At 38.5% G+C, this 25,502-nt stretch overlaps 2 protein-coding genes across 2 annotated transcripts; one reads left to right on the top strand and one right to left on the bottom strand.

Moving 5' to 3' along the window:
- The first annotated feature begins 463 nt into the window (after window positions 1–463).
- Window positions 464–2,954, top strand: LOC143889254 (glucan endo-1,3-beta-glucosidase 11-like). The gene is made up of 3 exons (XM_077393429.1): window positions 464–678; window positions 1,176–2,224; window positions 2,761–2,954. The coding sequence occupies exons 1-3, from the start codon at window positions 612–614 to the stop codon at window positions 2,842–2,844; spliced, it is 1,200 nt and encodes a 399-aa protein (XP_077249544.1). The 5' UTR covers window positions 464–611; the 3' UTR covers window positions 2,845–2,954.
- A 3,132-nt stretch (window positions 2,955–6,086) lies between these two features.
- On the bottom strand, window positions 6,087–20,318 carry LOC143889255 (mitogen-activated protein kinase homolog MMK1-like). The gene is made up of 6 exons (XM_077393430.1): window positions 20,041–20,318; window positions 19,470–19,596; window positions 13,709–13,846; window positions 9,760–10,092; window positions 8,021–8,201; window positions 6,087–6,471 (listed from the first exon to the last, which is right to left on the bottom strand). The coding sequence occupies exons 1-6, from the start codon at window positions 20,256–20,258 to the stop codon at window positions 6,308–6,310; spliced, it is 1,161 nt and encodes a 386-aa protein (XP_077249545.1). The 5' UTR covers window positions 20,259–20,318; the 3' UTR covers window positions 6,087–6,307.
- Between the last annotated feature and the right edge of the window lie 5,184 nt (window positions 20,319–25,502).

The following is a 25,502-nucleotide window of genomic DNA, read 5'->3' as shown; positions in this document are numbered from 1 at the left end:
AGTTGGGCAGGACTTTGTTTCCTAAGTTTAATAGGATTAGGTCTCCTAATTTTAGTTGTACTTAGATTTTTATAAATAAGGGTGTTAAACGTGGAGGGGCATCAATCCCTATTGAAAAAAGCTCTCTCTCTCTCTCTCTCCCCCCTAGTGAATATCATTCCCCGCATGGTACAAGGAAACCATTTGACCAATTATAAGTTTCTAACAGACTCAGAATAGTCTTTTTTTCTAATCCCTCTTTAGCCAATTGTAGCCGGAATTCTTTACTTTTCTCTAATCCCTCTTTCTTTCGTCTGAAGAAACTGGAGTGGCGTTTTCGTCATTTCCACTAGATGGACAAGGGGGTGGGTACCGTCGTTGGGCAAACAATACCAAAAGAAGCCTTAGTTAGAGAGAAATAGACAACAAATATAAACAGAACATATAAAAGTAGTTTTGAGGGAAGAGCATATAAAAGGATTTTGAGGCAAGAGGGAGAGACTTCTTAAGGCAACATTGGCAAGGCAAAGCAGAAAATTGCAAACAAGCAAAGAAAGGAATTAATAGCTTCTTCACCATCCCTTCTTACTATATATAAAAGATACATTCTAATTTCTTCCCTCTCCCCTACCATGGCTTCCTTCTGCTTGGGCTCTACAGTAATTCCCATCTTCCTTCTATTTTCTCTCTTATCCTCAGGTACATTCTCTCTCTCTCTCTCTCTCTCTCTCTATTTGCTATTGATTTAAGTTTTTTTTTTGGTTAAAAGTTAAAGCTACCTTTATTTCAAGTTTCTATTATATAATGACAAAAAAGACTTCCGTTTTTATCTGCTTATTTCAATGTTTTGCCTTGAGCCCAAATTTATATGGGTTTTCCTTTTACATGCATGGAAGAGATATTTCATGTTTTTACTTTTCAATGCTAACCCTACCCTATCTAATTTTTTTTCCTAGACTCTTCCTTAAGCCCAAAATTTTATGGGTTTTTGCTTCACATGATTGGAAAAGATATTTCATGTTATGACTTTTCATTACTAACCCTCCCCTATGGCCCTATCTAAATTTTAAATGTAAAATAGACATATTTGTTCAAGTTTTTCAAACTCTCATATAGAAATTTCCAAATGTATATATAAACTATATGGAATTATGTTTGTTTCCCATTAGTTACATTTTTTTTTCCTTTCTTCACAGAGCTTGGTTTTCTTCAAAGAGTTGCACCACTAGGTGTCAACTATGGCCAAGTAGCCAACAATCTACCTTCACCAAACCAGGCTCTCACCCTCTTGCGCTCTTTGAAGATCACCAAGGCGAGAATTTACGATACCAATCCTCAAGTCCTGACCGCATTTGCAAACTCCGGCGTCAACCTCATAGTAACTGTCCCAAATGAATTGGTGAGTGTCCTTATGGACCCACAACAAGCACTTCAATGGGTTGCAACCAACATAAGACCCTACTTTCCGGCCACCAACATCACCGGAATAGCGGTCGCGAATGAGGTCTACACGAGCGAGGATACACAACTCATGACCAATCTTGTCCCAGCCATGGCTAGCATACATAGTGCACTTGTTCAACTAGGCCTAGACTCGTACATCCACGTGTCCACTGCGAATTCTCTAGCCGTTCTCTCCGACTCATACCCGCCGTCGGCCGGAGAATTTAGAAGCGATCTCGCTGAAATAATGAGGCCATTGTTACAGTTCTTGGCTAACACAGGTGCCCCATTTTGGATCAATGCATACCCATACTTTGCCTATAAGGATGACCCAAATAGGATTCCTTTGGACTATGTGCTTTTCAACCCTAATTCAGGAATGGTGGACCCTTACACAAAGTTACTATATGACAACATGCTTTATGCACAAGCGGATGCAGCTATCTTTGCTATTGCTAGAATGGGTTTTGGAGGACTGGAAATTAGGGTTTCTGAGACTGGATGGCCATCAAAAGGAGACCCAAATGAAGTTGGTGCAACACTACAAAATGCAGCTATTTACAACAGGAATTTACTGAGGAGGCAATTGGGGAATGAAGGAACACCTTTAAGGCCTAACCAAAGGCTAGAGGTTTATTTATTTGCTTTGTTTAATGAAGATATGAAACCCGGCCCGACGTCGGAGAGGAACTACGGTCTTTTCGAACCGGACGGAACCATGGTTTACAATGTCGGCCTGATCGGAAAGTCACCTACTTCCGCCGGAACCAATGCGGTTGCCGTTGCCTCTTCTTCTACTCAGGTATTAACATAAGTTTAGTTTTCATTCTCTTAACGTGACAAATTATTTAGAGGAAGCCGAAAGGCAAAAAACAGGTTTAAAAAGAAAGGGCAGTTGGATAATTTGTAATTAGGCAGTAATGCCTTTTATCAAGTGTAAAATAAGCAACTTATAATGAAAAATATACACATTTTTTCTTCTTTTTCTAGCTTTTTCCATGGAAATTTCAGTATGTCCAACCTTTCTTATGATATAATATGTCATGAAACATTTCCAATTTAAAACATCTTCTAATGCTATTTTATTCTAGATTAATTGCATGGAACTTTTGTTGGTATTATATAACTTACGTGGATATATATGGTAATATTGAATAATGAAAAATGTACACATTTTTCTTCTTTTTCTAATGTTTTTCCATGGAAATTTGAGTATGACCGACCTTTCTTATGCTACAATTTGTCATGAAACATTTCGTCTATCTGACTTTTATTTTTTGTTTCTTTTTTTTTCTATTTTTTCTGTTTTCTTTTCCAAACGTGTTTATTGTGAAACAGGCAGCAAGAAAGGAATTTGGGAGCTTGGGATATTGGATTTTTGTATGTCTATTGACTTCCCAAGCTTTAGTGAGATGGGTATAGCAAAAATGTGGTGCTTGTGGATATTTGTTTTTCCCGTCGAAAATGTGCAAAAGAAGAGGTTTATTTTTTGAGGTTTGTACGTTTGGAAGTCCAAAAATACTTTATATTGAAGACTGTCAGACTGAAGTTTACTAACAGAGTGCAACAGCCTGAGGAATAAGTCTAATCACGAAATTTAAGTAGCAAATTAATTAACCAAAGAACCAGCTGACATCTAAATTGAATGTGTGCCCCTTCGGATTATATGATGGGCACCTTCGGATGAGTAGAGTAGATCATTTAGAGTCGAATTTGTGGGCCATAGGGTATCTAACGACCGTCTCATATAGCTGAATTTAGGGTTGCAACAGAGTCGGATTTTTCAAAACCCTAGCCCAACCTTGGATCCCATTATCTCTGCACTGACCCGCCCTGACCCTGAGTCATGGCTGAAAAACCTAAACCCATGGCCCGCCCTACAAGACTCAGTGCTAGCCCTGGCCCGCCCTGATTGGCCCTGATTGGGCAGGCCTGGCCCGGCCCGGCCCTAATTGACCCTAGTGCAAATACCTGTTAAGAGTGCCAAAAAATAAAGCAACCACTTTTCATATAGAACAAAATGATCAATAAACAGAGAAAGGGAATAAAATAAGACAATATGAATTCAACAACATGACGGGCAACAGAGACAACTAATAATAATAATCTAAAGAAACACCAATCCAAGATAATAGAAAACATTAGCAAAAGAAACATGCATAGATAGTTCAATTCTATAATAGAAAACTTAGGGTCGGGCCGGGTCAGGGTACCCGAGGCATTAACCCAGAACCCGACCCGACTTGAGTCAGGGTCTAAAAAAATGAAACCTGACCCGCCCTCAGGGTTGGAAAATCCAGCCTTGACCCTGTTCGGGCTCAAGGCGGGTCATGGCTGACAGGGCCAAACTTGCACGCCTAGCTCAATTGGATGATCCATGGCCCTCCGTTAATAGGGAGCAAATGAATGACGTGGATCATCAGTTGGTGGGAAATGAAAAGGATCCTAATGTTGGGGTTCCACACAAAAGCCAATAGTTGGGAATGGGTACCCTCCCTCTAATGGGTAGCTTTTAGAGCATGAGTTCTACTCTGTTAAATTCCCTAATAAATGGTATCGGAGCTCAAGGCGTGGTAACCCCAATTTGCCTCCGAGGGAGGGAATGTCCCTCGGGGAAGATCTCGGAAACCCCGATGTAGTATGTTGTGGTTCCCACGTTGCCGCCTCGTGGAGGGGCGAGATTGTCCACTTTGCTTCCACTTGGAGGGGGAGATTGTTGGGATTCCACGCAAAAGCAAATAGTCCCACATTAGATAAGTGAAATGGATGGGGATGGGTTATAAGGGAATGGACACCCTCCTTCTAATGGCTAGCTTTTAGGGGTGTGTTCTACCTGGTTAAATTCTCTAATACCTAATAAGTGACATGCTGAGTTTCTGCAATTATTAAGACATGGTTGTGCTGATATCATTTTGCTTAATTTATCATGACCATGGCTTTAAATTTCGGCCGAAATCCAAAATTTCGGAATTTCAAGTGGAAAATGATAACAGCTCTTAAATAGGGGACTCAAATATCAAGTGGAAAATGATCATTCATTGTTCAGGCAAATAAAAACAAAAGGGTTGAGTACCTATGCATAAACTATCTTACCTGATCAGAAAAAATGAGGTTGTGGAAATATCAATTCCCATACCCGGCTCCCTATGCATAAACTATCTTACCTGATCTATAAATATGGGATTGTACTAATAGAATCATTCAATGGAAGAAAATATTAAAGCATAGTATTACATAGTATTACAATATGCTTATATAAGAATATATAGAGAAGTAGGAATCTAAGGTGGGAAATTAAAATCGAAATGCAAAAGACGAGGCCCATGCGTACGAATCTATGTTAATGGTTTGACCAATAAACTTTTCCTATGTTTATGATGAAATCATTTAGAAAAGACCCCAAAAGGTAGGATCTTGAAAATTTTCCACCCTTCTACTTTGGGTTTCGCCAATTAATGAACGAATAGGAAGTGATATTTCCAATCCTTTTTTGTAACGAAGGCTGCATTTCCACCTCCTTTTCTTTGCCTTTTTCTTCATTTTCAGGAAAAGACACACACATGGAGGTGGAAAATGCTCAGAAAAGGCGTGGAAATATCATTTCCCTTTTTCTAATGTCTATGGCCTTGTTTTTACCATGGCCATACTTGAAATAGTATTGTCACACCACAAGCATAGCCCTTGTTTAAACAAGCATATAGTAAATGAATTTTTGTATGGTCTCTGCACCTACTTGTGTGTATTTTTTTCTTTAAATCCAATGCAGCAAAAATGGTTGAATGATCGTAGCCATTCATTTATTCGGCCCCAGCTTCAATATGCATTGCCCAAAAAATAATCCTCACAGAATGATCGTAACTCTACAATCCGTTCAGGGATGGCAAATTATAGAAACCTCTGTAGATCGGAGGGTTAAGATCAATCCTCTGCAGATCGGAGGGTTATGTCCAAAACTGATTCTTGTAGTCGAAATTGACTAATTATAGTCAATTTTGAGTCTAATAATCAGTTTTAGAATCAAAATTGATTGTAAGTGCATTATAATCAAGCAACCGATCAAACCCACATGGAAGATTATTTCACTGAAAAAATAATGTACCACCTTTAAAAATTAAGAGATATAATGAGTCCCCACAATTAAACATAAATCTGATAAGCCCTGTTGATTGAGCTAACCATGATCAAGATCCACTCTCCTCAACTCCAGCAGAATCTAATTAGCTTGATTGATACAGCTTCTGGTATCTGTTACCTTTGTTAAATTTACACAAACATCACTAGCCAAGTAAACTAACTCACCTACCTCTCTCTCCCTCCACAAATAGGTTTTAAACATTATGCAATCTTTAAGTAGGTTTAGTATATAATTGAAAAACTAAGTAGGTTTCAGTGTCTTCCCTTCTCAAAACTAAACAAATAAACAAGAGTAAATGTGAAGTTTGGGTATTCTTCATTCCAACAGACCATTTGCTGACCACTAATTAATGAATATTTCTAAAAGAGTAAAGTGTTTGATTAAGATTGTGACAGCCAGTATTTTTAGCATTTTTCTAACGAATAAGAGCCCTCACAGTTCTTCCTGCGAATTTCAAAAGTTTTGAAGCTTGTCTCTGGAGAGATATCTATCAGGATATCATCACTAGGCAATTTTTTCAAGTGGAGTAACAATGCATCTTTCATTGAATTGAGCTTCAAATTTGAAGCCAATGCTGAATATTCAAATTCATCAACCACCTATACAACCCACCGGGGTGTTTCCAAAACAAAATATTTACATAACAAATGAATTACCATTGCCTACCTGAAAAAAATGAATGAATTACCATTTACCACAACATACACAGCATGCATTACTGCATTTCGAAATTCAAAGAGCTGGGAACCTTTACTGGGGGTTCAATGCCAATGCCTCCTCGTAGATCAGATCTTTCATTTCTTCCATTGTCAATTCATTCTGCTCAATGTCATAGCTACAAGGTTCCAAACAGTCTGGCTCGTTGTTGATATCACGCACGGTTTCTAGGTACGGATGGGCCAGAGCATCTTCCACTGTGATCCAAATAAAATAGAAAATAAATTTATCAAATAGACAAATAACTCATGGGAAGTTAAGGCAAATGAATACACGGATAGAGTAACAAAAAGGGAGCTTTCTAAACAAGGGCTCGTTGTGGCCACCACAGAGAACAGAGGTTCTCATGGGCTTTGGACCAATTACGGGCTAGTTGATTAAAATTTGGAATCTAATTAGATTGAAAAACTAATCAGATTGCAAGTTTATGCACACATTGAACTTACAATGCAATCAGATTGCACACCCAAACTAGCCCTAATAGAATAAATTACTAAGCATATGAAAACCTTCAAGAGCATTAAACAAAGATTCCAGTTCCAAGAAAGGGTTGTACAATGTGATGGGACTTGGGGAATGGATAGGCAGCTTGTAGGAAGACATCTTATCAAATTAACAGAACTATTGGCTATAATGTGAAATTCCAACCCTTTGCAGGATCACGAGTGCTATAGAAGGGAAAATACTAGTATGCTTCATGGGTAGCATGGAAACTAAAATAAATGTGGCACATGTGTTGTAATCTAAGGCTGTTGATTTGATGGGCTACCAAATAAATTGGCCCTAGCCCAAGAAGTCGCAGTAATTGGATTATCATAACCACTGATCAATGATATCTTTTGTCAATTGAATGTTGAAATTGCACACTTTTGGTGATATGGTTAGAAGGAGGTTTTATGGCATAAAACCAATGGGGATAAGTATGGGAGGGCGGGGGAATTGAGAGTATGAACTCAACTAAAGGTGACGGTTCGGGTGCATGGAAGTCTATTTGTGGTCTTAGACAAGGTTTTAAATTTCGGTTTCGGATATAATTTCGGTCCTCACTGAAACCGAATTTTTGGCCGAAATCCCGAAATTCGGTAGAAGAACTCGAAATGTCGGTTTCTTGGGCCAAAATTCTGCAAAGAAATAAAAAATTAATATTTTATGGAAAATTTCGCTGAAATTTCTGAAACTTCATCCAAAATTTGGTAAATTTCGGCAATTTCGGTTTCAGAACATTTCGGTTTCGATCCTGACCGAAATCGGCTGAAATTTAAAACCATGGTCTTAGATCCCTATATGCCCTTAGTTAGATTTAGGGTGCACAAAAGAGAGGAGACTAGATTTTGGGTAGGACTTTGCTAGGTGAGTCCCTGTTATGCCATGCATTTCTAAACATATATCTTTTAGCGACCGATAGAGGGGGTAGTCTGACTATATGGGGAGTGTTGTCTAGATATTCTAGGAGTGATTTACCATCAAGTAAGGAAGTTGCATATGTATTCTAAGCATATCAGATTGCACAGAACATGTTTTTATTTGGTGAGTGTAAACATATGTAAAATATGATGAATATTTTATGTTGTATGACATGTTTGTCAGATTCTCAGTGCCACAACCCAGTAGATGCATGTGCGTAGGTATTCTAAGCATATCAGATTGCACAGAAAATAGCAATCAGTTCAATTTGACAAATACTTAATAAACAGATAAATTTAAATCGAACAAATACCAAGCAATGATGGCAGGAAAGATCTTTACCTGTAATTCTCTGCCTAGGATCAAATGTCAACATCTTCTCAACAAGATCAATAGCTTTAGGGTTAACATCTGGAAGCTTCTCAGTAAATGACTGCCGGGCATAATGTGGAAGTTTCCGAATGCGTGCTCTTTGATTTTCATTCAGCCAACCCAAATCATTCTCCGTTGGCATGCCAATCATCTGCATGTATAACAATAATGATCAATAGTTCCAACAATTTCTTACCTTATGATATGGAAAGGCAAAAATGAATATGTGCTGACGAATGCACTCTGAGGATTTCCAACAATTTCATACCTTAAAATCCCAAGTAAAATTCCTACTTTGGGAAGGGATTATTGGGTTACAGAACTTACAAAGCTTGGGACAGGCAAAGCAATCTATGCCCACATTGGATAGTTTGGCCATTCAGGGGCATCGATTGGGTTCTGTTCTAAGTTCTAAAAGAGCCGAGAGCTGGTTTAGGACCCATCAACTATAATCAACAGTATTAGGACATACCATTAAACTCAACTCAACTCAACTCAACTCAAATAAGCCTCTGTCCCAAACTAGTTGGGGTCGGCTAATGAATCCTTTCGAAAATTTTCATGAAGAAGGTGAAAGGATCTACCCGGCTCAAATTGACTAAGTCTAATCCTGCCACTAGTTGGGTTCGTCTACATGGATCCTTTCCTCCATTCTATCCTATCCAAGGTTATGTTCTATGTTATGTTCCTAGCCCTCAAGTCTTTCCTCCTGTTTCTACCCAAGTTGTTTTCTATGAAATGAATCCTATAAGGACATGCCATTCGGGAAAAAAAAATCAACAGTATATGCACAGTTTAGATGGACCAGTCTTGATAGAAGGCTCACATTGCGCAGAGGATAGACCATAGATCTACCCAAAAAACTAAGGACTCACAGTGGATCCACACAGGAGGGGCGGGATTTCAATAGTTCATCAGTTTTCCAGCTGGGAGGTGGTTTCATCAAATCCCTTGAGTATTGTCTCCTTGTCACCCAGGGCTGTTAAGCAGTGAGGAAGAGACTTCTAGGTTCGAGGAAAGAGAGTTAGCTTTGGTCGTGGCTGAACAGTCTCTTTCCTGGATCCTTGGCGTTAGCTCCAATGATCAAGCTTGTCCTAATGTATTTTGGATCTGAAAGATATGGTTGAAAATACCATTCTTAAGATGTGTGATGTAATAAGAATGCCCTTCGAGGGGTTGGTGGAGGAAGCCAGGACTTTTACTCTCCATAGAGTTGAGGGATGCTCAGGAACAAAGGGTCAAGAGTGGCACTTTCATCAAGAACGGAGAGGATGATTTGGGGGGCACTAAGATATAGGTCATGATGAAGATCCTTATATGGAATTTTCAGGATTGGGCTAGGACACTAAAATGGCCCATGTAAACAAAGTTCTAAAAAAAGCAATAAAATTGAGATATTTACCCTCTAAGAGACAAAATTGGGTTGTGAACATATTCAAGGATCTTTCAACTAAAATCCTCCATTTTCTTATCTCTTTGTAATAATAATCTCTGCTTTTATCCCTTTGTTTATTTCTTGCCAATTTAATTCAACATTTATCCTATTTATTCCCTATTTTTTGCAATTCCTTATTCAAAAGTCAAAACAAATGTCTATCCATCTACTCTTAGACTTCAACTTCCAATGGCTAAAGCACGTCACCTGTTCCCATTTTCAAGATTGGACAATAGAAGCCTTTGAAAACTAGAATGAAAAACAAATGATTTACCTCCAGTACTGATTCTAGCTGGTCTGTAATATCTTTCCCAGGAAATAAATTCTCCTGACCCATCAACACCATGAAAATACAGCCCACAGACCATACATCAATTGCAGTGGAATACGATGCTGATTTAAGCAACAACTCTGGTGATCGATACTGTCTAGTACCAACATTCTCTGTCATGAAATCCGTTCCAGAGGCAACACGAGCAAGTCCAAAATCACAGATCTTCAAATCCCATTTTTTATTGACGAGGAGGTTGCTTGGCTTTAAGTCCCTGTGAAGAACATTTGCAGAATGTATATATTTCAATCCGCAAAGGATCTGATACAGGAGATTCTGCAAAAAAAAAAAATCCAGAAGGAGTTAGTTCAAATATGGACAACACATAAGCTTGTTTAGACTTTTAATGCCATTATGCAAGAAATGTATACATTTTACACTAATAAAATACAGCTTGAAAGCGGGGAAAAAGAAAAGAATTGACATAAACCATTTTATGAGATGGTTCAGTGAGCTATTCATGACGATCATCTGAAGCGTATAAGAGTGCAGTTCAATATTATTGGTTTTAAAAAACCTATACTTATATTAATACATAAAGTCATTAATTTGCGGCCACCAAACAAATTCACGACGAAGTTGCATACTAAAGAGTACAATGTCTCCTCATCCTCTAATTGGGCCACCATAGCCAGAAACTCTGTTAATGTGCCAACAACCCCATGAGATTAATTTAATAAAGTAAATTTCCTCTACAGTTTCCCAGCTCTGTTTCATTGGCTCAGGATCCTCGCCTTACTCCGAACTTTCTTCAGGAGAAAATCTTATACTATTGGCGCTGCCTCCTTCACCTTCCGTTGTAGCTACTTTCTTCCTGGTATTTCCAGGCTTGAACACATTTGCTTCAATCTACTGTCTTACTGACTATCACTTGCCAATTTAATTGCAAATTCTGATTTCAAGGCTGTACTTTAAATAATGTACTCAGTTTCCTAAATCCATTTATCAACTATGTTGCACTTAGTTCATGGAAGACATATTGACCAGTTTTCAGGTGATCACAGTTAAAACTCACATCCTCAGAAGGATATGACTTATCTGCAAAAAGGAGTTGCAAAGGGGTAAATATTATTGGAAGTTGAACCTTTGCACTAACGGTGAAGCACTCGAGCATGTAGCCCTGGGGTCAGGGCAAGAGCAGCCCCAAGGGGAAGATCCTGGTAGTATATAAGAGTAAATGATGGGGTACCATCCACAACAAGAGAAAAGAACTAATCAGTCCAATGGAAATCTTGTAAAATCATGGAAACATATGCAGCAAATGATGAAATTTAAGAGGAACCTTCGGGAAATGCTAGAATAAGTACAGATACATGTTTAGAAACCATTGCATGAGCAAGAAAGCCATCCATAATGGCTTAATCACATTGAAAACCTAGAGACATGCGTTGTCGGACATGTCTGGAACAGCAAAGGTAGTAAAAAAGTACAATGTAATGAAGTATAAGAAACAACAATGACCAGTCATCCTTCCAAGAACCCCACCTCTATGTCAATACTGCATAGAGTTACAAGGTGGTATTAGTCTCATGCCAATCTGATATCCTATTCATAAGATATGGTTACTTTGCTATGCAGTACAATGATGCTGCCTACCAAATATCAGAGATTTTATATGGTGCCCGAACGTCAATACTGTGAAAGCGGTACCCCTTGATATTTGATCCAGCAGCAGCGCACTTTTTAAGAGGCTGCTGTTGGATCAAATATCAAGGGTGGTACTTCTGACGTACCACCTTCATGAGACTTCACGGTCGGCCACCATATAATTTCTACCAATATCATACACTACATTAATGAAATGAAATGCATAGTAAAAAAGTTTACAAAAAAACATTTCCCCTTTCTATGTTTAGTCAGAGACTCGTCATTCGTATGATTCTTAGGTTTTGAAATTTGGAATTCCCATGACTCTTCAAACTAAAATGAAAAATGGGCCCACCTTTGATTCAACTAGGATGAGTCCACAAAACATGTTGACAAAGATAAAAAAATCTTAAATGTCTTTCTACCCTTGCAATTTGTATTGGCACCACTATTTGCATTATTTACATACAAATTACAATTTATCTATAAATGCAACAAATCAAAGGAAAGATAGTGACAACAACGAATTTCAGCCTGAAACTTTTGGTCGAAATTTCAACCATTTTGGTTGATTTTCGGTCGGAAATAATGGAGTGGAAGGAATCGATTGAGATTTCGTTTCAGTGGAGATGGAAATAGAGACATTTCAGTCGTTTTGTGACGGTTTCGGTGGACATTTAAAACCATGGACGTGGAACTTGGTTAAGTCTATATATGCAAGGCCTTTGGCCCCTTTTATAAATAGAAGTGTGAAATGAAGTTAATAGATTTTGCAGCTCTTGCATGCTTTGCAATGTGATTCTTCAAGCATTGGTGTGACTCCTAAGAACCCTAGAGTGATTTTAGGTCTTATTCTTCCTCTCTCTCTTCTTTTGGCTTATTTATTTTATTTCAGATCTTGAATTCTTGCACATGCTACCTGATTCTCTTCTTGATCTAGTTGATAGAACTTTTTAAGCCTTTTCTTGAAACATTCTTGATCTGTCCACAGATCCAAGAAACCATTCTAAATCCATTTCTCTTCAGTCTTAATACCTACCCACAGTCCTTGAGTTCCCTACAGTACCATAAGCCCAATCTCCATTCCATAGACTATCCAACAGTACCTACAGCCGCTGAATCTCTTATCAATCATCCTAAAATATTTCCCAACCATCCCAACAGTTCCAACAGTCCTTAACCTTCGATCAAAACCATCAAAAACCAGTTCCTTCCATTCACCTGTCATAAATCTCAGAATCCAACATGAACCTATGCCTGCAGTTCAAACCTTGACCCGCAGTCTAAACTCTAAACTCACTCCTCACCAAATTGGTCACCATAAAAATGGGCACATTCCATTCCCATAAATCGGCCATCAGTCCTAAAAGTCCAATCAATCCGTTACAAACCAGTCCAATTATTGCAGTTCCAAATATGTCCTAACAGATCCCAAAATCTATCGTAATAGTCCCCAAATCTGTCATAACAGTCCCACTTATCGAACCCTACAGTCCATCTGATCAATTCCCACTCTCCTAGAAACCTGTGCGTTAGAACCTTTGTCTTTTATCCCTCAACCCCAAACATTTCTTCCCTTTTGGTCTTATATCACTAAATTATTTCAATAAAGAAAGGTTATCGTCAATTCCACTGAAGAAAAACAATTGCACCTTCAAATTTTCAACTGAATGCATACAAGGCGAAGTAATACCACCAAGAACCATTATATTATTTTAGAAGCTAAAGTTTAAAAATGATATGAAAGAAGAGTTGAATTGAGGGATTTGGCAGATGACTGAACTGAACGCCATAAACCAGAATAAAGAAGAAACTTGAACATATGGGATCTCATCAATACAAGTCCGAGATACTCCAACTGACACATGAATAAGGGGTTCAATTTGTTGATTAGAATTACTTCATAACAAGTCAACATGATACAATGCCATCGTGCAATAAATTGGAAAATCAATAACAATCTAATGTTGATAATATCTAGGGATATAACAATTGTTTCAGCATGCAAATAATTTCAGTCAGCACATAACGCCAAATTGTCAAATGATAGATACATACACATAACAAAATTGGTTAACCAGAGGAAAGCACCATTAATTGATAGGAGAACGAGTATCATAACCACTCATTAGTACTTCATATTTCAAAAGATATTTAACAAGGCTGACATTCCAGAAACTTCATTGGACAGGTAGGCACCAGAATAAAAAGATATGAATTCTCCAATACCGTGAGAGCAATCCAACAATTCTATTTATACTTAATTATAAGGGGATTATAATTATTATGAAAACTCGAATGCAACCTGACAGTGCTCCTCTGTTAAAGGCTGATTGGTACGAATTGTTTTACGAAGGTCGGTATCCATAAACTCAAAAGCAATGTAAACATCATTAAATCTCTCCCGACGAGGTGGTGGTATTATATCTCTGATCGCCACAACCTGTACGATAAATGCAAATGCCAGAAGTCAGCAAGAGAATTCCATGTGAAGCTGCATGCATACACCCACGGATACAATACTGAGCTTCAATTGCAGAAAATGCTAGTATGACAAAGAGATGAAAACAGATAAACACGATAGATTTTCAGCTCTGCTCAACCTATCTTTGAAAAGTATATTGTGCAGAACTGTGAATAACTATTCTTGCTAAAACCAAACATAAGCACCCCCTCCTCTCTTGCCCACACGGTGATGAAGATCCCAGATTTAAAGGCATATGGGCTCCTGAGTTATCATCTTATGGCAAATGGCTACAGAATCTGAAGTCTATTATTAATTCCATTCTGTTAAGTAAGAAGATAGCAGTAATCACAATAAAAACAGCATAAGACAAGTCCAAAAGACCAACGCAAGACCATAACATCAAAACCTATCAGATGAGATTTTAAGTAATAAAAGATGTCATCTCAACCTAATGATTGGGTTAAGGTCCATGCCCATTATAGTCTTTCTGCGGAAATAAGAACTCAGTACAATCTGAAACATGAACCAAGGTTATGCATTTTGTGGCAGACCAACATAATCCTCCCTGAGAGCCACATTTCCCATTTAATCCAACATATGCTGATTAGCTACCCTAAATGCTTTAGGAACAAAAAGTAGGCTATAATTTCCAAGCATGTCCCCACACATTTATGGTGAAAAACATAAAAAAAAGGTGCATAACCATTGTTATCACTTGTATAAAGGAAAGCTAATATGCTCAAACAACTGGAGCATAACACAATCATTAACCACTTTCTTAATTGAAATAGAGTAGTGGAGAGAATAAGATCAAATGACCCCATGAAATGAAATTTACTAACCATTCGCATGGCCTATCTGCCTAATGATACGAGATCTCCACCCGGCCATCAGCACCCCCGGTATGATAGATCACCATCCGCTCCTCATGTATCTGATGCTGCTCCCACTACTGTTGATTCCCTATTGCATCTCACACTCGTTCCCATACTGGGGCACATCCGTTCTCTAACTTTGTTTCCTATGGCCAGATTTCTCCTGTTTATCATACTTTTCTATCTGCTTTATCTTCGGTTACTTTGCCTCATTATGTAGCAGATGCCTTAGCTCACTCAGGTTGGCGTGCTGTCATAGATGCTAAGATGGTTGTACTACACTCAAATGGTACTTGGCAGTTGGTTCCTCTGCCTCCTGATGCTAGCCTGTTGGATGTCGTTGGGTGTTCTCAGTTAAATACCTGCCAAATGGGTTCGTTAAACGTCTGAAGGCAAGATTGGTTGCAAAGGGGTACACTCAGACATTTGGGGTTGATTACAATGAGTTTTTTCTCCTACTACAAAGATCCCCTCCATTTGTATTTTGATCTCCGTGGCTGTGTACATGGGCAGGCCGTTGTTTAGTTGGATGTGAAAAATGCATTTCATGGTGACCTCAGTGAGGAAGTCTACATGGAGCAACTTCCAAGGTATGTTGCTCAAGGGGGATGCGCCTATCTGTACGCCGTTTGCGTAAGGCGCTATATGGGCTTAAACAATCTTCTAGAGCTTGATTTGGGAGATTCAATTATGCAGTTATATGCTTTGGCATGAGGCAGTGTGTAGTAGACAAGTGGATTTTCAGTCTACAAACTGATGGTGGATACATTTTTCTGGTGGTCTGTATGTAGATGACATTGTTATCACCAGGTGTAACAGTGAAGGCAAACAGAAGCTAAAGGACTTCTTTCAGAGAGAGCTCAGTACCAAAGATCTTGGTTGCCTCAGATACTTTCTTGGAGTTGAGGTAGCCTATTCACATGGTGGACTATCACTATATCAAAGAAAATATGTATTGGACATATTAGAGGAGACACGATCCTTGGGAGTGAAACCAGTTGAGGTCCCAATGGATCCAATGCTGAGCCGTATCCAGATTAAGGGGATTTGTTAGAACGTCCAAGGAAGTATAGGAGATTAGTTCGCAAGTTGATCTATTTGACCGTGACTCATTCAGATATTTCGTTTGCAGTTGGTGTAGTGAGTCAGTACATGAACTCCCCATGTACCTGTCATTGGACAACAGTTCTTCATATTGTTAAATTTTAAAGTGTATTTTTTGGGTAGCTTTTATTTTATTTTTATTTTGAGAGATGTAGTGAGGACAGATATGTATTTTGTGTCCATGGGAATTTGGTCTTTTGCTGGCCTAGCTTGCACATGTGTGAGTCACACATGTTTGCTCCATCTTTTCCCACTACCCACCTATTTCAAATTCAAACTCTACTTAGAACTCTAAACCCACCACTTCCCTAAGCACTAAAGTCTTTACTTTTCCATAACTCCAACCACTTACCAAAGCGATTACCTCTCTACTTTCCACAGACTAAGCCTATTCTCATTTTACTCCATTTTGTAGAGATTCTCCACTATCTACCTAGATCTCCATTGAAGCTCCAATGAAGCTTTCTTGTGTGCAAGTAAGTGTTTGAAGCAAAGGCCAACTTATTCCATATTCTCTATGTTTTAAAGTTTCTTCTTGAAGCTTGCTTCTATTATACGTTCTTATCTTGTATTGTGTTCTCCTATCATATATTGAAGCACATTTGTTTGCACATTGTTCTTCTTCTACTTTGGTTGCACTATTTGAGAAGAGGATTTTTGGGTGTTGCGAAATCTATTTTTCTCTATATAGGGGTGATACTTAAAGAGGGCCCCTGGTAAAGGCTTGTTCTTCAAAAGGCACAATCATATGAACTTGGACGGGTTCACTGATGCGGATCGTTTCTCCCGTAGACAGGAGGTCCACTACATGGTACTGTACTTTTATTAGAGGAAACTTACTCTCTCGAAAAAGCAGGATGTTGTGGCTAGATCCAGTGTCAAAGCATAATATTGAGTTATGGCTCATAAATGTGGAGAGTTGACCTGGTTGAGGCTTTTGTATCTGAGATTAGCTTGCCCTCCTCTTCTTCAACATCACTATATTGTGATGATAAGGCAACAATTCATATTGCTCTAAATCCAGTCTTTCATGAGACGACGAAACACATTGAGGTGGATTGCCACTTCATTCATGAGAAGATTCAAAAAGGAAAATTACACACCATTTTCACTAGATTAGGAGATCATGAAGCTGACATATTTACCAAACCAATAGGCAGAGCGAAGTTGAGTGATATGTGTGTCAAGCAGGGTTGTATGACATATACACCCCAGCTTGAGGGTAGTGTTAGACGAAGCGGTGTAATTTTGATATGTATATGTATGGTGTATGGGAGGTAGTTGTAGGGTAGTTATTGTAGGGATTTGTAGGTTTGTGGGTATGTGGTTTAGAGTCATGGGTGTTAGTTTTTATTATGAGTCATGTTAGTGGGAAGTGGGTTGATGATGTGGCATTCTCATTGTACTTGTATTTAAGTTTATGTATTTCAATGAAAAGAGAAGAAGAGAAATTTGACAACACAAAGGAAACTTTGTTCTTGGAGAGTCATTGGTTCCTCTCGAATCGAGCCATTAGGAGGTCTGGTTGCCTCGAATCAACCTCTCTCCCCCTCTTTTTCTATTTCCCGTTTGTTTGCTGGTGTTACGGTCGATTAGGCACGTAACAAGTGGTATCAGAGCCGTCGATCTTGCGCCATTGCTGCGCCTTCAGAGTATTGTGAATCAATACGTGAAGATTTGCGGGAAATTAAAGCATTAGTTTTGAAAATGATTGAAGGACAACAATGATTTGCGGAGGGCCTGGAAGAAATCAGTAAAATGATTAAGTGCGAAAAGAAGATCAAAAGTTGAAACTTGAGAAAGCTATTGTTCGTGTCGAGAAAAGTTCGAGATTTGATGGCAACAAAGATAGTTTTGAATGCTCTGCCAAGAATCTTAACGGTTTTTTCCAGGCATTCGGCCATTTCATTATTTTGATGCGGTGTCATGAAAGATCATATTTCTTTTTGAGTTTCATTGCGGCGAATTTTGAAAGTGGAGTTCAAAAGATTGCCGCCATAACGATTTGGGACCCCGACGGATTAAAGTGTTTTATTTAAGAATTCGACCTTGAGGGCAAGGTTGTTTGTGGGGGGGGGGGGGATGATACGTATATGGATGGTGTATGAGAGGTAGTTGTAAGGTAGTTATTGTAGGGATTTGTAGGTTTGTGGGTATGTGGTTTACAGTCATAGGTGTTATTTTTTATTATGTGTCATGCTAGTGGTAAGTGGGTTGATGATGTGGCATTCTCATCGTACTTGTATTTAAATTTATGTATTTCAATGAAAGGAGAAGAAGAGAAATTTTACAGCACAAAAGAAACTTTGTTCTTGGAGAGTCATGGTTCCTCTCGAATCGAGCCTTTAGGAGGTCTGGTTGCTTCGAATCAACCTCTCTCCCCCTCCTTTTTTATTTTCCGTTTGTTTGCTTGCGTTACGGCCGATTAGGCACTTAACAAATTTGCATAACCGATTAGGGATATTCTTGACATTTCACATGTAACCCTAGTGACACATATGTACACTACATCTTATGAGGGAGAGCTATTATACTGTCTTCTCCTTTCTCTCTACTTCTTCTGTTTTCTCTTTCTCTCCAATGGAGCTTTGAATACAACGAACAAAAACATAGACTCCAAACAAAGCTCGGGTTTTTTCACATCCAACAGTGGCCATATGAGGGCAAGGGATCCTTCTTTCATGAATGACATTCTCTAGATGACTAAATTGATGCCATTGATATCCTCTATGACATGCTCTGCCTACTCACTGATATGTCTACAAGTTACATTCCTACTGACACCATCACCTAGTACCGTGGACATCTAGGCCTTCTTTTCTTCAACATGCCATTCCAAATTTCCAAGTTGGTGTTTCCAAAAATCATTATTTTAATTCTTTTTCTTGAATCTCGATTGACTTCTCCTTTTCTTCTTCCATATGGAAAAGAGGAAAGACCTAATTCTTAGAGAAGTCCTAACTATCTTACACATGATTGTGTGGCATGATATTGATCGACTCTACAAGTCTCTCTCCACAACTTCTAGAGATCTCACAACCACTCTGCCCTTGAAGACATTTCACAACATTAACAAATAAATAAATAAATACACCTTGAGAATAAATAAATAAATAAAAGCAACTACATCAGTAAGACATAAATATTCCAAGGAGAGGATGTCAATGTCCTCATTATTAGCTCTCTGACCTTGCTGTGAATTCGCAAGTATACCCTCAACATCATTAGATGGATGGAAATTGACAGGACATCTAAATTCCACATCCAATTCAGATGCATAAAGATCATTGAACCCCTCCATCAGGTGAATGGTTTCTAGATTAATATTGCTTTATTTGTGAAGTCATATCCCACCCCTTCTGCAATAAATCCCACCCCTTCTGCAAGAAAATACAGCAAACAGAAGTAAACAAGAGAAAGTAATGAAAATTACATCAGATGATAGATCTTCTCAAGTTGGTTTGATTTGAATTATATGATATTTGACCAACAAAATCAATGTGACATGGCAATCAAAAACCTATTGCAAGAAAAAACTCTCATCTTATTGCAACAATCTCTGGAAACAATTTAAACAAAAACAAATTGGGTAAAAGAAGCAATGAGCATCACTCACTGACATTTTCATGATTCAGATGACGGAGAATCTTTATCTCCCTCAGAGTTCTTTTCACTCCGATTTTGTTATCGGATACGAGGATCTTCTTTATTGCTACTTTCTCATTCGTCTCCGAATTCAAACAAGAACTAAGAAGATAATAACAATAATATGAGAAAGATGACAAAAAAATTATAAACAAGAATGGAATCATTAAAACTACGACAATACCATACAATGCCGATAATAACAATAACAGAAACATAAGAAAGATGACAGAAAAGAAAAATGAGCAAGAATTTAACAAGAATTACAGCAAGAACTGAGAAATGGAGGGCGTAAATAGAATACCAAGAACTAAAAATACAATAACAATAATATGATAAAGACGACAAAAGAAAAATGAGCAAGAATTTCAAAAGAATTACAGCAAGAACTGAGAAATGGAGGAAGGCGTAAATATCGTACCAAGAACAAAAATACAATAACAAGAAAGATCACGAAAAAGGAAATTGAAACCATCAGAAAGGGACAAGAATTTCATAAAAATTACGGAAAGAAGAGAGAAATGGAGGGCGTAAATAAGTAAATACCATACGAGTCCGAAGGAACCCTTTCCAATGTGAATGATGGGAGCTTTGTATTTGGAAGTGACTTCCAAGGTATGGGAGCTTTGTGTTTTCAAGTCCTTGACAATGTACTCGATGTAACGACCTCCATGAGTCGGAGTTCCCGGAATCTGAGGCGGCACCACCGCCGGAGGACGTTGCGCCACCGCAGCCTGAGGCCGAACTTGAGGAGTTCGGTCCATTTCCCAAACTCGTTTTCTTTTCTCTCCGGAGTAGTCTCTTGAGTTTGTAAATTTTTTCAAAGTTTTTTCTTGAGTTTCTAAATTTTCTTTCCGTTGTGTGCATTATATATGCTCTTTTCTTGGAAAAGGCTCCTTCTTGAGAAACACTTTGAAAACGGGATTCCGTTTTCGAAAATAAAAACGGAGCTGAAATTACCGTTGATTTGACCGTTTGGATATTAAGATGATTCTAAAGATTTCTAAATGTGCCACGTAGGTTTTTCATTGATACGTGTAGGATTTAGTATTTGGACCCCACCTACAAATTAGCATAATCTAGATGGGTCCTACCATAAGCTGTAGGTCAAACATAACGAGAGCAGCAAACAACAGCCCTTGGATCGGATGGTTCCATCATCTAACCAGAGCAATTTTTGTGATATGGCCAATCAAGATTAAAATTCTAGATGATTATTCAAAATCAAATAAATTAGATGGTGTAAGCCCTTATAGTCCCGTATTTTTCAAAAAGTACCCTACTGACACACTATAGGATGATCCAAACCGTCCATCTCATGCGCCACAACGTAAATAGGGTCGTGCAGGACACTTGTAAAATATTGATGGATGCTGGGCACATGAAGATGAACAACAATTATGGAAACCTCCATCGATTGGAGGGCTAGGATCAGCCTATATCGATTGAAGGGCTAGGATCAACCTATGGAAATGATTTTACGGGCACAACCGATTGATGTTGTGTTCCATCACATGAAAGGTTTGGATCAACCTATAACCCGCTATAGACCGGAGGGTTCGGATCAACCTATGAAATTATTTTTAGTGCACAACCTATGTAGGCAGTGGCCCATCTAATGGACGGTTTGGATCATCCTATGGTACGGGCCATACCGTACATTTTAATAAAGTGAGGAGTGCGATAATCAAAATACGGAGAGTATTTCCATTATAAAAAATGATCATGAGGACATTAGCACTATATATAATTTGAAACCATCGTTGTTACTTGGATGTTTCCGGTTCAACCCGAATTTGGTTTGGGTCGGGTTGGGTTGGGTTGGGAAAAATCAATCCGAATTAGAAATCGGGTCGGGTCGGGTTTGGCTGTCGGGCAACCCGACCCAACCTGAAACCCGAATTTGGGTTCCATCTGAAGAAGTTCTGTATATGTGTTTTTTCTTTTTCAACATTGAAATAGTCTCCACAGTTCATAATGGACGGTTTGGATAATCCTATGGTGCGGGCCATACCGTACTTTAATAAAGTGAGGAGTGTGATCATCAAAATATAGTAGTGCGGATAACATTTCCCTTTATTAATTGTTAGTCCCTGTTTGGTTTGGATTTTGAGAACCGATTGTGAGTTAAAAACTGATTATTGATGACTCCCTATTGGTTCTCAAAATCCAAAACAACCCGGCTTGAGTTGAGGTGATCAACATTTGATACCATATCAAATCGGGTCAACCTTACCCAACCCAACCCGAATTGGAAATCAGGTTGAGTCGGGTTGAGGAAATTGCAAATCGGGTTGAACCCAGTCGGGTTAGAAATCGGGAACTACTTTTCCTTATTCACTATGTGCGGGTCAAATTACGGAAAGTTTGATATTACGAATGCAGGACACCTGTAAAAATATTAACGGATTTTGGGTACTCTAAAAGGAACAACAATTATCGAAACCCCTATGGATTGGAGGGCTAGGATCAGTCTATGGAAATTATTTAACGGGCATAACCTATTTATGTTGTGTTCCATCACATGGACAGTTTAGATCAACCTATGATGTGGTATGTACAATTTTGTCGGGGTTTTTTGCTAGTATACTATACTAGTAATCGGGGCCCATGCTATGCATGGTGCAAAATTGTGGGCAAAATCCCTGCAAAACATGAGGTGTAAGAATGTAAAATGGAAGGCACACAGGACTTAGGTGGAGAATGCGAGACGCAGCAATCAGAAACATGAGATAAAGTTGTGGGCCCGCCCCATGAGGCAAAGTTTGTGTTGGGAGTTGGGGGGTGGTCGTTTGAGATGGTGGGCACTATTATAAGGGTGCCAAAAAAAAATGGTGGGCTCCACCCATGCTATGCATAAGTGTAAAATGATGGGCTTCATCCATGCTCTGCAAGTGTGTACAGAAGGCGGCAAACGATTTTTAATCTAAACACGTAACTTTCCGTCGTCATTCGTCTTTTTTACAAGAGAATTTTTTTTTGGAAAAGTTTTTCCTCCTGAAAAATCGTTTGCCGCCTTTACAAACTTGATTTTTCAGCTATTAATTTGATTACCACATCCCCTAAAAAATTGTGATCCCCTGCAAAACAGAATTTTATGCTATTGATATGGTTTTGCCAGCTGTTAATTTGAGTTTCTCGCCCTTCTGAGATCCCACAAACCATTTTTGGGGTGATCCAAATCATTCATTTAATAGGCCCTCACATAGATAGGTCTATGAGTGTCAATGGACCTAGACGGTCCGATGGACAGTCCGAATCCGAACCTTAATAAACGGTATCTAGGCACATGAGAAGGATCCATGGACATATTATGGATCCTCTTCGTAAGATCCGAAAAATTCCAGATCTTGATCAAGACATGGCAAAAAAATCCGATGGATAGTCACGATCCGAAATCCTTTTACTAAAATACCCTCAAAATATTTCTTATATTAATACTTAAAGGAGGGGTATTTTCATAAAAATAAACTAAATGTTACTTGGCTTACAACTTTCGACTTCCCCCATTTTCTAGGCATATTTTTCTCTTCTTATCCTCAATCGGTTTTTCTTCCTATAAACTTGCCACTCACCTTCAACAGGGATTGGTTACTCAAAAGTTTTAATGTCGCACACCCTTGAACATTGGAGTTCTTTTCAACAATAAATCATATTCTTCATCAAAATCATGGGTTATTATTAGATATAGTGACTAATTCTTTTCTAAACTGAGGAAGTTTTGGAGTTCATTTCAAATGAAGAAGGCGGAGATTTTTTGTTGTTTTGTAAGTAGGACCTACTAGGACACTCCGATGGACAGTCCGATTTGAAATGGATCGTGACCGGGACACAAGAAGTAGGACTGAAGAACACTCCGAATCCGATCCGACCGATAAGGGATTTGAATAGATCGTGACTAAGACATAGGTGGATCCAATCCGAAGTGGGTCCGTTGACACCCCTAGATAGGTTGTGCCCAAACAAATCAGCTCCATAGGATCGTCCCAACCCTTCGAACTGTGGAGGTGGTGAAAAATGGGCAAATTTGGGCATATTTATACCCGCGCATTTTCACCTCCGTAGTTCGAAGGGTTTGGATGATCCTATGAAGCTGAGTTTTTTAGGCACAACCTATCTTTGTCAAGGCCTATCAAATGTATACGCGCCCATTTTCGCCTCCATAGTTCGAAGGGTTGGGATGATCCTATGAAGCTGAGTTTTTTGGGCACAACCTATCTATGTCAAGGCCTATCAAATGAATGGTTTGGATCACCCCAAAAATGTGGGCCCACCGTATTTAGTGCAGAGACAATCTTTAATAAATATTATGAAATCAAAAGAACCCACAAACTATACATGTTCAGTTCATATTTCTTAGATTCTCAGATTGTAAACAAGACAAATGCTTTGAATACTCTTGAGCACCATGGCCAAATACATTGCTCCTCTGTAGGGCAACCATGGGTGGAGTTCCTCATTTAATTGAAAGCAGTCTTAGACTTCTAATTGATTTTAATTAAAGGGACCGTTAACATTTAATTAATGAATTAAATGGATGACCATTAGCCTTAATGAGTTGTTTACTGAATTAGTAACCTCTCTATATTAATACCATCTTACTACCATTAATTTAGATCTACTGCCATTTTTATTAATCATATAATAACGAACAGACATTGACGTTTTCATATTTATGAATATGAAACATTTCGGACGTTGAGGGAGAGATATGTATAAATATCGTTCTCCCTTGAAGAAGAACACCCAAGGAAAGGGAAGAAAATCTGAGGAAAGGTATAGTTGGATCTTCTTAATCTCCATTTCAAACCTCATTTTGTAGCTTCTCATTTTCAATTTCATTTCTGTTTTTGTTCATTCAACTTATCTGAAACCATTTCATCCTTGTTAAATTTGCATCCTCTGTGTGTTATAATGCAAGAAGTATATGCCTATATATATATATATATATATATATATATATATATATATATATAGAGAGAGAGAGAGAGAGAGAGAGAGAGAGAGAGGAAAGTGAAGCTACACCGCCGGTGTAGCTAACTTAGCTACACCGCCGGCTTAAAATACAATGGGCCCACATTGTTTTGGTGATCCAAACCATTCATTTGATTGGCCCTCACATAGATAGGGTGTCCACCAAAAATCAGCTCCATAGGATCATCCCAACCCTTCAAACTGTGGAGGCAAAAATGGACAAATTTGTGAAGGTTTTTACACGTCTATTTTTGCCTCCACAAATCGTAGGGTTGGGATGATCCTATGGAGCTGATTTTTGGAGGACACCCTATCTATGTGAGGGCCAATCAAATGAATTCTTTGGATCACCAAAACAATGTGGGCCCATTGTATTTTAAGCCGGCGGTGTAGCTTCACTTTCCTCATATATATATATATATATATATATACGAGATTTTATACGGTGTGTGGCTGTATAGTCCAATAATTTTTAAAAGGTACAGTAAGGTCCACTTCATGGGGTGATCCAGACCGTTCATTTGTTGAGCCACGACATAAATTGAATATTCCCCAAAAATAATTCCCATAAGATAATCCTAACCCCCCGATCTATACATGTTTCCATATTATCTAGTCCCTCTATAGATCGGAGGGTTAGGATCATCCAATAGAAATGATTTTTGGGGCTCAACATACTTACATTGTGTTCCAACAAATGAATGGTTTGGATCATCCTATGAAGTGGGACATATTGTACATTTTAAAAAATACTGGACTCAGGGCCACACACCGAATACAATCTCCTATATATATATATATATTAAAAGGAAAATAAACTTAAAAGTTTTTATTGTGTCATGAGTTGCTCTTTTGAGGTGACTCAGCTTGACCCACTTTCAAGTTGGGTCGAGTTTTTAAGTTGTTAAGCTATAATCACAAGTCTGGCCCGTTGCCCTTGGTGTCACCATAATCAGATGCAGAAGGCATCCCATTTAGGCCCTGTTTGTTTTGGATTTTGAGAATCGATTTTGAGTTCAAAAGTAATTATTGTA

Source organism: Tasmannia lanceolata, unplaced genomic scaffold (assembly GCF_043159265.1).
Source record: "Tasmannia lanceolata isolate RefF3 unplaced genomic scaffold, GAP_Taslan_0.1 ptg000013l, whole genome shotgun sequence".
NCBI classification, from domain to species: Eukaryota; Viridiplantae; Streptophyta; class Magnoliopsida; order Canellales; family Winteraceae; genus Tasmannia; species Tasmannia lanceolata.
This window is presented reverse-complemented; position numbering and strand designations above follow the sequence as displayed.